The 15177-nt window shown below is 32.4% G+C and overlaps 1 protein-coding gene across 1 annotated transcript in view; it reads right to left on the reverse strand.

Annotated features, from left to right (window-relative positions):
• LOC131042790 (protein NTM1-like 9) overlaps positions 1 to 15177 on the reverse strand; it is a 51185-nt gene that overhangs the window by 8332 nt on the left and 27676 nt on the right. Inside the window, exon 4 of the mRNA XM_059212487.1 lies at positions 3776 to 3992. Within this exon, the coding sequence (XP_059068470.1) occupies positions 3776 to 3992 (217 nt within the window). The remainder of the gene's footprint in view (positions 1 to 3775; positions 3993 to 15177) is intronic.

Below are 15177 nucleotides of genomic sequence, written 5' to 3' on the forward strand. Positions count from 1 at the left end.
GTTTCTCAAAACCTGTACGGGTTTTGAGGAACTTTGGGTTTTTTAAATTATTTTTCTCTAGGCTTGGTGTTACCAAGCCTAGCACATTTTTGAATTTTTAGAACCCACATGGGTTATGAAAAATTTGGTTTTTTCTTGGCATGTGGCCACTTTTTTGTTCACCATCTTGATGCACTTACCCAAGTAATAAGCTGAACAAATGGCAATTGGACTAGACTTGGGAAAAATAGTAAATGGTGTCGTGAGCTTCTCCAAATAGACATAGGGGTTCTTTATAGTTAAGAAAATTGTGGGGAATAACTAGTTTGATAGGAAACACATTAGGCACCAAGATATTGACCCTCAACGGTGGTCATTTATGTATGTTATCCAATGTGCAAGGTAATGCTTCCTCTTAGAGTACAAAAACTGACTATAACAAATACTGGTCACAAGGGTCCACAACTTGTCATATATGTCCATTTATGACATATAAAGGTTCCTACCAAGCCATTCATCATGATGATCACTCGATTTTGAAATATAGTCCTCTAGAGTTGGTCTCTAGACGTTGATATTGTGTATGTTATAATCACTTTTTCTTGTCAATGGTACTTCAAATTTGTGAGGCCCTACCCTGATTCAGTTTGACATTTTCAGTTATTTGCATATTGAGACTATTATGGATGCTTTATTTTATGCAATATGGACTTAGAACTTATATGATTCCATGATTTGGATCACACTGACATTTGTTGATGTTTTATTTCATGCATGATGATTATGAAACCTTAGACATGTTACTAGAATAGAATTACATTATGATGGTGAATGTCATTTGCAGGATTTTATTTTGATGAAAGAAAAATGATGCATATTTATGAATGGTTCATTTTTGGGAAATTATGTTGACTACTTATGTGAAATTGAATGTGAAAACAAATGAGAAATTGAATTATTGTTGCCTAATGTATGAGTGTTTGATTTGCAAAGGAATCCATGTATTTGATTATGAATAATTGTGATTATTTGGAGTTACTAATGTGTTAATTGAGATGCGCAAGAAAATTATCCATGTGACCATGGAATTTAATGGAGAACCAAGCCTAGACCAATGTGCGTTTGTTAAGCCGGGAGTTGTCTATTTGGAGAGACAACACCCCTCCCCTTGTAATGTATTTTATTTGTGATGTGTATAATGCTTGAGTGTAAAATTTAATTTATATGTAATTATGTAATCCTTCAAGAGACCAATTTTCCATGTGTGATTTTTATATTGTATTTTTGTTGTGTCACTTGACACATGTGCTGATTAAGTGTCATTGATGTTGACTTGTCTCTTGGAGGGAGTTTTGTTTCTACCAAAGCCATTCAAAAAAAACTTGAGTGTGGTCCCAAATTTGTCTTGGGTAGGGAGTCATGGGAGTGGTCAACTCATGCTTGACCCGTAGGTAAACTTCAGTGGAGTTTCCAAAGGGTTTAATGGACTCCTAGGGTAAGTTTTTAGGCTTTTCCAAAGGTCCTAAGGGTATACCTATGGGTTAGGGGTGTTTTGCAACATGTGGCTTCTCCCATGTGACTATGAAGTCACTTCAAAAAGTGATAATTCCAAGATGCACGAAAATTGGAACTTAGAAAGTTCTCCCTAGGATAGAGAACCTTCCCCTTAGGAGTTAAACTCTCTTCCCCATTCTCTTCCACCTTTTCCCTTTCCAATTTTAGGAATGTGCAAGAGTTTGGGAAGGGCAACCAATGGGAACTCACACCTCACCCAAGGGGTTGGGAAGTGTGTGAGAGGCCTTCTTAGGCAAGAATTTGCAAACTTAGTGAGTAATCACCCACTCTCCTTTCTTGGAGATTTTGCTTGTTTTGAAAAAGTTAGTAGGAGTTTGGCATTTTTAGTGGAATTTGGGAGAAAAGATAGTGGAAATTGGGCAGCTCATCCCCAACTAAAGTTAGCAAACCTTTTGGCAGAATAAGGTTGGTTACTCCCTTCTTTCTCTTATTATGTTGTAAATGATAATTTGTGTTGTTTTGTGAAATGAAAGAGTTGTTTGTAAGATTGTGCTTATGAAGTTTTTGGTTGAAGTTAATATGTGTAGTTTTCCTTTCTATGTATTTGTTTGTGTTTCTTGTGGTTTTTGGGAGTGTCCAAGATCTCCTATCCTTGGGAGGGTAGGAAGATCTTGGGGTGGAAGGAGTTTGACAGCCATGGGTGAGAGGCTCTCCTTATGGAGAGTGTTCTCAAGGGAGTCCTTGGTGACCCTTGATGCATAGCCATGTGTATGCATTTGGGGGTCATAAGGGGAGCATATATGGCCTTGAGCCTTTTGGGGGGGCATAAGGTTTGTGAAACTATTTGGGTTGCATTGTGTTGCCGTGAGGTGGCTAATGTAGTATTGTTTTTTTTTGGCATGCATTCTCCCCATTGGTACTTGGTCCACTTCCACCCATGGAAGAGTCACCATGAAAGTGGTGAATGTGAAGCTTGGGAAGGGATATTTGAATGTAAATGTGTTATTATGTTTGTTGTGGGGTTTGCATGTATGTAACCCATCTAGTGCTTGGTTCTCCAAGCTCGGGGGTGGCTTCTAGTAAGCCTAGGCTGGGAGGTGAGCTTCCCATGGTCAAAATATGTTTTAATGCAGGTTGCATGGGAATGGGAAAAGATGGATTAAAGAGCTATGTGGCTGATTTTTGTTGCAGAAAAATGTTTAAAAGATAGGGAAGAAATGGAAGCATTCAATGTTGTAGTATTTTCCTTCAAAAAAAAAAAGTTGTATTATTTTTAAGTTACTATGTAGAGAAGAAACATTGTTGGGATTTCATCCCATTTGTATTCATGTTATTTGGTATCCATAATAATTTGATATCTACTTGATAATGAAATATTTGTTGTTTTCTATCCCTATTTCTAGTAGTTGCAAATGAAAAAGTAATGTATTAGATTTTATGAAAAATTTTATGTTACAAGGAAACGTAGATGCATTTTATTTTACATGTATTCTGCAAATAGATGAAACTAAGTTGCTGTAATTTTAAATGAAAACAGTCTCTTTTATTTCTGGTTATTGCAGAAAAAGAAGTTCATGAAATTAGTTTATTCCTTGCAAAAGAAAAAGGGGGAAAACATTTAACTTTCAATGTTTATTTTTATTTTTTTTGTGTTGCTTGAACAAACTGATTTACAAAAAAATATATATACATATAGGTTATCTTCTCATTAAGCAAATCTGCAATGAATATATGAATGGCCCTTTTATGCATTTTAAAGAAAGAAAAAAAAAGTTTTCCCAAAGAAGTTGAAATGGCTATATATATATATATATATATTTTATCTATGGTCTTTCAAATCTGCCATAACAAGAAAATACAGTGATGTTTTGTCACGGATTTAATATTGCAAAAAAAAAATATATAATATCTGTTTCTTTTGTTTTAAAGAAAAAATAAAATAAAATTTACATAATGCATTATTAAAATTTGTTTTTGTGTAAGAATTGCACACCCCCAAAATAAAAATAGCCAGACAAAACAAAAAAAAACACAGATATGTTTGTTATTGAGCCTGGCTGCACCTTTAGCTTCCAAAATTTTATATATATATATATATAAGTATATTAATATAATCAGATCATTTTGTTCTTTTAAAAAAAATACAGAGGACTAAATAAAATACATATATATATATATATGTATATATACATACACATATATATATATATACCAGAATATATATATATATAAAAAAATATTGTGCTGTTTGCATATTAAACCCTGCAAGCGCCGAGTTAACCAACAAAGCATCGTAATACCCGAAGAAAACGAACAACGTTTGCGTTAGAGACGGCGGAGGTTGCAAGAGCCGCGGGGCCGTGCTCGGGGGTGGCGGCGGCCGCAGCCTGCGGCACCCGCAGGCTGCGGGCGGCGACGCCTGTAGACTGCGGGCGGCGCCGTCCGCAGCCGGCGGTGCCCCCGGCGCTGCGTTCCCCCTCCGTTTTCCTGTTACTGCGCTACAAACTTAAAAAAATCTTCGCTCGATACAGTATGAACACTTGCAAAAAAAGGGGAAGTTCGGCATTCGGTCATCCTAAATGCTGTCTCTCGGCCGCCGACCCCTTCCCCTGCCCTCACCCCACACTCACACAAAAAAAAAAGGGGGAAAGTGTGGGCATAAACGAGTTCGCCCTAACCCTAATTTGCGGGTTAGGGCATCACTCTCAGATTTAATAAACACGTGAGATTTATTTCGTATGGGGTTTATAACAAGTTATTAAATGATATAATATAAAAATAGTTGTATATATATATATATATATATAAATATATTATTGTATATATATATATATATATATATATATAAAAAAACTATGTGCATAGATGATTATATATAAACTTATATATATAAATGTGCATATATGTATATATATGTAGATATATATACATATACATACATATATATATAGATATATAGGTAGTCGTAAAATAAAAATTGTTTTAAAAAAAAAAAAAAGGAGGAAAGGTAAAAGTGAAATTTAAACCCCCCCCACTTCTTTTGGGAATACATCCATAATCAGAGTATTTAAATAGATAACTATGTAAAAATGTATATAAAAATGAATATATATATATATATATATATATATATATATATATATATATATATATATATATATATATATATATATATATATATATATATATATATAAGTAGAATTGTATTGATTTTTTTTAATCTGAATTAATATAGTTAGGTATAAAGTTAAGTTTGGAATACTGTTGTGTAATACTGGGCTTATGTAGAGAAATTTCATGAGAGGGGTTTTAATGATTAGGTAAATTAGAAAAAAAAAAAAAGGGGATAAACCATTAAGTTCTTGTAGGGCCAAGAGGGCCAAATCAAGTAAAAGATTATAAAGTGAATTTTAAATATAGATGTTTCAAATTAAATAAAATGTTTTAAAATTACCAGGATAATTAAATTAGGAATCCTAGTGGATTAGGTAGATAAATAAGAATAATTTTAAAAGGGTATATGGTCAAGATTAATTCGCCATTTTGGAATGTTAATTATTTATTAATGAAGCTTAGTGGATTTCTGTTTTGGGAGAAATCTTAGTTCATTGATAACTTAGTTACCCTCTCTTCCTAATTGGATTTAATTACCTGACTGACTCAAACATAGCTATGACCTGACCCAAAATGCATTATTTATTTAAGTTAATCGCACTAAGTTGCATTATTTTAATTTAGTTAGTCAATAATTAGTTAAGTATTTTAAAAAAGAAAATACCGTTCATGCCCTAAAGTTGGGCATGACAAAATTTTACTAAATTTGAATTCCCAACAGGGTCTTGTCTTGATCCATTTTTTCATCTTTGTTTGTATATAAGAAAGTCTATAAGTATATCTAGGCAAAAGTTTAAAATAAATCTCTTACATATGTGTGTATATAAATTCATGTATATATTTAATACACATATACATATACATATACATATGCATATATATATACATGTACATGTAGATGTACATATATATATAAAAACATACATACATACATACATATACATATACATGCATACATACATACATACATACATACATACATTTAGTTAAATATGCAATTTTCAAATATATTAAATTAGGATGTATGACTAATGTACATGTTAAATAATAGTACATGTGTGTAGGTAAAGTAAATTAGGAGGTGTATGAGTTGAAAATGTCTTAAGGGGATATGCACAATTAGGATGTATATATCTAATTTTAAATGCACATGCACAATTTGTAAGTTGTTAAAATAATTTAGCATGTATGTAAAGTAAATTAGGACATGTATTCATTTAATTAAAAATGCAAATTTATCTCAAATTCTATATTAAATTAGGACATGTGTGTAAATTTGAATAGGTCTTAATGGGGTCACATGTATAATTAGGATGTATATATCTAATTTTAAATGCACATGCATAATTTGTAAGTTATTCAAATAATTTAGTATGTGTGTATTTAAGTAAATTATGATGTATTCATTTAATTAAATGCATTTGTATGAAATTTGATATTAAATTAAGACATATATGTGTAAATTTGAATACATGTCTTAAGGGGGCATGCACAATTAAGATGTACATATATCTAATTTGAAATTTATATGATAATTTGTAGTTTATTGAAATAATTTAATATGTATGTAAACTAAATTAGGATACATATTCATTTCATTAAATGCATTTGTATGAAATTAGATATTAAATTAGGATGTGTATGCGTAAATTTGAATACATGTCTTAAGGGGACATGTGTACAATTAAGATGTATATATATCTAATTTTAAATTTATATACATAATTATCAAATGTATATATAAAGGTAAACAAACAACACATATATGGGAAAGTCTATATATAAAAAATAAGTTTGAATGTAGCAATATGTCTATGAAAGTCCATGTGTACCGCAACCCGACACATGCTAGAAAGTGCCAGATGGGTCTAAATCATGTCAACCATGAACATAGAGATCCTCTAAGTGAGAGTCCTGGTCTAATGGATGCCCAATAGACCGCTGCAAAAGTAGAATATAAATTAAATATCTCTACATGTATGGATATTAAATTATCAAATAGACTATTAAAATATACTAGGCATCGATGAAGTGTCTAATGCTAGTAGCATATCCATATAACTAGTCTAGCCCAAATCCCATAGCTACTACTCAAATAGATCCAAGTGCTCATCTATGATATGGACCTGATCAGCCTATACCAAATTATTTTATGGGTTCATCACTCCAGTAGAGCCACGTTTTACAATTTCAATACAAGCTGCAATAAACTCCAAGTTCAACAATTCATGAATCTCCCCAATGATAATCTTTCATGTGTGTCCCCAACAGGGTCACCAATTTGTTGGTTCCCAAATTTGCAGGTTATTGAACCCTAAACGTATCCCAAGTTTTGTGATTAGGCTTAACATTGAATTTTGTCAACGAACGGGTTTGATAAAAAATGATGAAACTCCCTTGTACTTCTGGTTTTGCAATACCAAGGTAGGTGTACCTTCAATGTGTTTAAGAAGATTATAATAACTTTAACTAAATCACCCTCTACTTCAAAATGACATGAATGTCTGAAATAGATAGTTGCAAGTACAAGCCTACTTCTTACTTCTACCTCTAAAATTGAAACTGAAAAATATATGTAAAAGTAATATTTTAAGATTCTTTTTTAGGTGATCAGTGCCTTCTATCCATTGGGCACGAGAGTCGATCTTATGTATCTTTAATGGTTTTGCATCATCCTATTAGACAATTTTTAAATTCATACCTTGTATGAATCTGTCAATTATTTGACTTGTTACATATCCAATGAGTTACCTTATTACTATGATTTATCAACATGAATTTAATCTCTCCTTAAGAGAACCAAACAAACAAATCATATAAAAATGTTACAAATTCTTTGGTCAATCTAAAATACCCTTAATATTCGAACTAATAGAATAATAAATCCACAACATATAGGAATCCTCAAATAATCTTGACTACTTTAGCCAATATAAAAGGTGAAACCAAATATAGAAAGCATTCAATTCTATTTTGTTCACAATATTAAGAAAAAGATAAATATTTTATAGGAGTCTTTTTAAAATGGTGTTATTACCATTTCTTCCCTTTTTTTTATCCCCACTGGTCCTGATTTCCTTCTTATACAAAATGAAGGAGCGTTTCAGACTGTTACATTTTTTGGCTATAAAGTTATTATTTAATTATTTGCCTAAATACATAAAGACTTAAAATAATTATATGTTTCATTAATAAAATATTTCATCTCCTGCTTGTAAATATTTTTCTTCCATGATCCTTTATTTGTATTTTTACCTCCTTTGTAATCTTCTATAAAAATATTTTACTTCTGAGTGAAATACTATGGGCTAGCGGAAAATCAGTTTTTTCATTATCATGATCCTCTAGTGAATAACAATTTTCATTTGGCTGCTTTTTTTTTGCCCATATTATCTCCCTTGAAAACATTTAACTTTATCTTCCAATATCTTTGCTAAAAAATAAGTCATTAGCATATTCTGCAAATATTTTCATTTTCACTTCCAGATAAATGAAATCGTAGTTCTATTTTGCATTTTCACTCTACTGGTAAAATAAAAAGCTTAGAGTAAAAATCCAAAATTTCTTTCTCCCATGAAATAATTTCACATAACAACTTATCTAAGAGATCTCACTTATCTAAGAGGCATCAAAAGTGTCTCTTAGATATGCCATGACTCTTAGATATCTTAGAGACTTCAAAATGTTTCTTTGATGAAACTTATCTAAGAAACTTCACTTATTTAAGAGTCTCCACAACTATCTCTTAGATATGTCATGCCTCTTAGATATCTAAGAGACTTCAAAATGTCTCTTAGATGAAGTCATTTTAGTCATCTTTGGAGATTTTATTGTGAGCGTTTTATGATTCCTAGACCCGTGAAATTAGAGCCACTCATATTTGAGATAAAACTATGAACTGGGTTGTTCTTTAAATTTTAAAATTTGTAAAGTTTTTTTGGTCAAAATTTGTCTCTACGGCATTCAAAATGACCTTTGAAAAAATATCAAATCTTCACCTCAGAGGTCACCATTAGACATATGAATTTATTAAGATTTAATGAATAATCTTACCAAAGGGATTTGCACATTTCCAATTTCTCTGTAAGATATTCAAGGTCAAAGTTGACCATTCTGAAACTATCATGAACTTCAACAAATCTCTGCAAACTTCATCTGGTTTTGGCTTCAAAAAATTATCAAATGATGTCCAATGATCATGAAAATTGGTGAGAATGCATACATATAAACAAAAAATGTACAACAACAAATGTTTTTATAGAACTCATCTCGGTGTGTAAAATATTCACTATCGAGGACAGCCTCTAAAGATGCCTTGAACAAACACTATTTTATAAACTCAAAACATGAAAAGTCCGAGGTTTGAAAAACTATCAAATGGAATCCGACGACCATGCAAACTTGCAAGAATGTACATGAAAGTGACATAAGCAAGTTTGCAATATGGTTTTGATTGAAGATTAATAGGTGTCAAAATATTAATTCTCCAAGATGGCATTTTGGAAGTTCTTGCATCCTAAAATATTCAAAATTGAATAAATCACATAGAGTTTGGGTTTTTTAAAAATGTCAATTGAGCTGCTATGACCTTGAAAATTTTGCATAGTAGTTCCTTGTAGTATATAAAATTGTAGGGACAAATTGGTTTGGTATGGGAGTCATCTGGATGCAAGAAATTGATGTCCACAAAAGGCCACTTTGATGAACTTTACATTGTGTAAGTAATAAACTGAACAAATGGCAACTGGACTAGACTTGGGAAAAATAGTAAATGGTGTCCCGAGGTTCTCTAAATAGACATAGGGTTTCGTTATAGTTAGGAAAATTGTGGGGAATAATTGGTTGGATAGGAAACACATTAGGCATTAAGATATTGACCCTCAAGGGTGATCATTTATGTATGTTATCCAATGTGCAAAGTAATGCTTCCTCATAGAGTACAAAAACTGTCTGCATCAAATACTGATCACAAGGGTCCACAACCTATCATGTATATTCATTTATGACATATAAAGGTTCCTACCAATCCATTCATCATGACGATCACTTGATTTTCAAATATAGTCCACTAAAGTTGGTCTCCAAACATTGATATTGTGCATGTTATAATCACTTTTTCTTGTCAATGGTACTTCAAATTTTATAAAATTTGAATAACCAACAGGATCTTGTCTTGATGCATTTTTTCATCTTTGTTTGTACATAAGAAAGTACATAAATATATCTAAGAAAATTTTTAAAATAAATATATCTTACATATGTATGTATATACATGCATTTATATATTTAATTTACAAATTATGACATGTAGTTCTTAAAAACCCAAGTTCAAATTTATATAATTATATAATCAAGGTCTATAAATTACTTGGTCTTCGCTATCTGCATTATGTACATGATGTTGCATATGAATCTGAAGAGAATCAAGAATTTATCCTAGAACCTAAATACATATACATATACATATACATATACATATACATATATATACATACACACATACACACATACATACATACATACATACATACATTTTGTTAAATATGAAATTTTTAATTATATTAAATTAGGATTATGATTAATGTAGATGTTAAATAATAGTACACATGTGTATGTAAAGTAATTTGGGATGTGTATGAGCTGAAAATGTCTTATGGGGACACGCAAAATTAGGATGTATATATATAATTTTAAATGCACATGCACAATTTGTAAGTTGTTAAAATAATTTAGCATGTACGTAAAGTAAATTAGGACATGTATTCATTTAATTAAAAATGCAAATTTGTCTGAAATTTGATATTAAATTAGGACATGTGTGTAAATTTGAATAGGTCTTAATGGGGTCACATGTACAATTAGGATTTATATATCTAATATTAAATGCACATGCATAATTTGTAAGTTATTCAAATAATTTAGTATGTATGTATTTTAGTAAATTAGGATGTATTCATTTAATTAAATGCATTTGTATGAAAATTCGTATTAAATTAAGACATATATGTGAAAATTTGAATACATGTCTTAAGTGGACATGTACAATTAAGGTGTTCATATATCTAATTTAAAATTTATATGATAATTTGTAATTTATTTAAATAATTTAAAATGTATGTAAACTAAATTAGGATACATATTCATTTCATTCAATGCATTTGTATGAAACTAGATATTAAATTAGGACATGTATGTGTAAATTAGAATACATGTCTTAATGGGACATGTGTACAATTAAGATGTATATATATCTAATTTTAAATTTATATACATAATTATCAAATGTATATATAAAGGTAAACAAACAACACATGTCTAGGAAAGTCTATATATAAAGTAAGTTTGAATGAAATAATTTATGTCTATGAAAGTCCATGTATACATAAAGATAAACATGTATACTGTAGCCTAACACATGCTAGAAAGTGTTAGATGGGTCTAAATCATGTCAGCAATGAACATAGAGACCCTCTGAGTGAGAGTCCTGGTCTAATGGATGTCCAATCGACCACTACAAAAGTAGAATATAAATTAAATATCTCTACATGTATGGATATTAAATTATCAAATAGACTATTAAAATATATTGGGCATCGATGAAGTGTTTAATGCTAGTAGCATATCCATATAACCAGTTCGACTGAAATCCCATAGTTGTTGCTCAAATAAATGCAAGCCCTCATCTATGGTATGGACCTAATTAGCCTGTATCTCCTCCTTTGCAACAACAGATTGATCTATAGGTGGGTCAACTAGAACATACATTGAGTGATGAGAATGTTGAGAATGTCCCTACATATGAGTTGATGAAGTAGCCTGCGTGCCTCTAAGAATCTCATCTCTAACATCAACCAATGGTATCTGAAGTTGGGATGAAATTAAATGGTATTCATGTAAGAGGTCCTCAGATAAATACTGAGATATCTGTATATGCCGAGCACCTCTTGATATAGCTGCTATATCATCTTGTGAGGGGATGGCATAAGTAATATACTGATCTAAATCAGACACCCCGTGACCAGAAGATACACCTGTGGATGATCTTGAACGTGGTCAAGTCATCATATATCTACCTAACTTATAAAAAAAAAGCATGGTTTTTGTTGATGCAATATCTCATATGGTATCAGTTGCTTCTCTCTGAGAAGCAATCAAAATGTGCTTAGTTGTTGGGGTGAGGGCTAGGGCTATTGCTAGAAATATCTGACCAACAAGCTGCATGTGTGTGGGCACCTGTTTATCACCCCTATGATATAAATCTCTATCAGGTCAACTCTACACCTCCCCTATCCATAATATCCTATCAGGTCAAGGTGGTTGGGTTTCATACCCAAGTGAGCGTCAGCTTACACCTGCTGAACAAATTATAATGGTATTTGATCAGTATTAGGATAATGACCACGAGAAACTAATAAACATGGGTATATCTTTGCTGCCACTAGTGGATCAATGCATCATGTCAGCTAGTATGTTCTCTCCTTACTCTTCTCCTAATACTAGGAAAAAAATTATTCTTTAATGTTTTCCTTGGGGACTACCTTTTGCACATCCTCCAAGGTATGTCTACCCCTCATTTCAGCCCTCAATTGTCTAAAACTGGAATCAATAACCTATGGGGAATATAATGTGTGTCTCCCCAAACAATCCCTCAATGTCTACAAACTTTCATAAATGGATTAGCATGTATGCTTGTACACACTGGTCCATTTATGGCTCATCTAGAATAGATGATAGGGAGGCAGTGCATGTGGAATGGTCAAGTGACTTATATGTTCACTAAGTACAGGACCTTACTATTTTCAAGGACTTGTTGTTGTAATTAGAGCACAAAGGTTCATAGACCATCTCAAACTTCCTCTTGTTTCACCTCCCTAAGTCAAGACCTCTCGTATGCTGAAAGGCTTCAACCCCATAACCACTCTGGCTTGCTAAAACTATGTTCTTGGGGTCTATCCCACAAAAGGTGTCAAATTCATGTGAGGACAAATTGTTTCAACTGGCCTTGATGTCTTTTTCTCTTTTTATTCACCATTCGTGTACTTGATTTGACCAAAATTCAATTTTTAGGCCTAAAAAGGTTACAAGCAATTAGCCCTCCTTTTGGGGTTTTGTGCTCACCCTGTTCAAGCGATGGACTTCCAGACTGAAAGGTTTATATTTTTGGATACCCTTTTGGGAGTTCTTGAATATTCATCAAGTTTGGGGGTCCCTAAGTCTTTCTCCATGACTGTCCCAAAAATGGGCATAAAAGGAGGGTTTTGGAAGGGTTTGTTGTCAAAAACCACATTTCAAGCTTGGGAACCTCAAAATGATTCAAAGACACCTATTTCTACCTTGCTGTTGGCTAACAAGACCATAACCAAAAATTTTTAAACCTCACAAAGTGAAGACCAAGATTTTCATGATATGCATACAAAGGAAATGCAACATTTGACAATTTTACACTTTTGCCTTGCAAAAGCACTTTTTTTTTGCAAAATTCCAATTATAACAGAAGCATATGAACATAAATAACATTAGATAGAAGAAGGAATCAAATTTTCCCTACAAAAAAGGCATTAGGCAAGTACAAATGGTAAATAGTTCACTATCAAGTAAATGGGACTGCACTATTCCTCTTTTCACTGTTTTTCCATTTTGGACTTGCACTTTGCAATGTTAAAACACATATTTGAAGGTTTGTTTGTGCTCTATAAGAAATTATCTATCTTCTTCATACATGAAGTCCTTCATACCTACAATTTGAAGAGGATAAAATCTATTTACAACTTCAACAATATGCAAAAATCAGTCATACTTGACTGTGGCAGCCTGCTGGGCGTTTTACATTTTTTTTTTTTGCCTAAGGAGATCATTGTTTGATCTTGGCTTTTACATTACCCAGAAGCATGGCTTACTTCTTTGTTGTAATTTTTTACAAGAAAAAAAAGTATGGACAAAGGTTTTCACACCAATGAATGGTGGAGAGAAAACTAGGAAAGAAAACAACTACCAAACAGTGACTCACTGTTTTGGCTTACAATTCATGAAACTGAAACATATAACCTTCCTCTTCTAGACTTAGGAAGTCTCTTTTATTTCTCACAACACTTATAAAACACATATGTCTGTTCACCAAAAGGATGCAAATGCTATGGGAGAGCAAAGCATCATACTTGTGCAAAGACCCTAGCCAAATGGCTTACTTGCCTAGGGCTCCATGGCCACAAAACACCTTGTACCTGCACTCTTGAAACCAAAACTCATATTTACATAATGTAAAAATTGACCAACTAGTTCTTGAGAAGCCATGAACACTTTAAGACTCCAAGAAACCAAGTTGGTCAAGCATTCTTGCCCAAATTCCTAGACTGGGCAGTGAAACTGTGAAATCAAAACAATTTTGCTACAACTTCAAAACTTAATCAAATTTAATGCCACCAAAGGGAAAAGTTTAGGAAAACATGTTAGAATCAGAAAATAAAAGAGCAATATGGACAAGTACATCAAGTGTACGGACTGTTGTTCACATGGAGCCAAAAACTAGAGAAAACCAAGTAAAAACTAGTGCAAGTTTGCAAAACCTCTCATAACTTTGAATGATCAACCCTTACAAAAGTTAAAACAGGAGTTTAAATACCTCTCCAAGTTGGTTAACCTCCTATAAAGATAGGTACATGTCCAAAGGCACTTAATTTTGACATTTTGATGCCTAAATGACAACTTTTGGTGCCTAGAAAATGCAAGATTGACCTCCAAAACTAACCATCATCTAAAAACACTTCTTATAACTTAAATCCAAACATAAAACATGTCTAAAACCTTTCAAAAACAAAAAAACACTAAAAACTCACTTTTTACAACATTTTGCCAGGCAACACCAAAACTGGCAATTTTGAGCAAAAGTTGAAAACAGGAAACCAAAACCACACAATGAGTTCAAAACTCATCCAAACAACCTAGAACAACTTCAAAAAGAATGCTAAACAACTTTCCAACTTAAAATAACACAAATCAAACCTGAGATGAAAAAGAAGCTGAGAATGAGCTAGGTGCTCTTGCACCATACTCCCCCAGTGACAAAGAAGTCATGTGACTCCTTTGGGCAGAATAGAGAGAGGAATACCAGCCTTGGTGAAGTCACTTTTATGTATCCAAGTGGCTTCAAAATATATTTGATCTTTCCATTTGATCAAATGCTCAAAGTAGTCATGCCTTCTAGTCTTCTTGATGATTCTGGAATCAAGTACCTATTAAGGAATGAGAGAAGAAGAAGAGGGGAGAGGTAAATCAGAAAAGGAATTTGAAATGTTTGAAACTCTTTGATTCTCTGCTGGAGGTTGCCCCTTGAAAGGTACCAAATCTGCAACATTAAAGATAGGAGATAAAGAAACATCAGCAGGTAAATCAATTTTATAAGCATTTGGACCATACTTAGCCAAAATCCTACAAGGTCCAATTCTTCTCATCTGTAACTTGGTAGGAACTCCCTTCTGTAATCTAGACTTGTTGAGATGCACCATCACAAAATCCCCAACAGTAAATTGGACATCCCTCTTTGAACCATCCACCCTTTCCTTGACTCTTGCT

The sequence above is a fragment of the Cryptomeria japonica genome, chromosome 10 (genome assembly GCF_030272615.1).
Source record: "Cryptomeria japonica chromosome 10, Sugi_1.0, whole genome shotgun sequence".
NCBI lineage: Eukaryota > Viridiplantae > Streptophyta > Pinopsida > Cupressales > Cupressaceae > Cryptomeria > Cryptomeria japonica.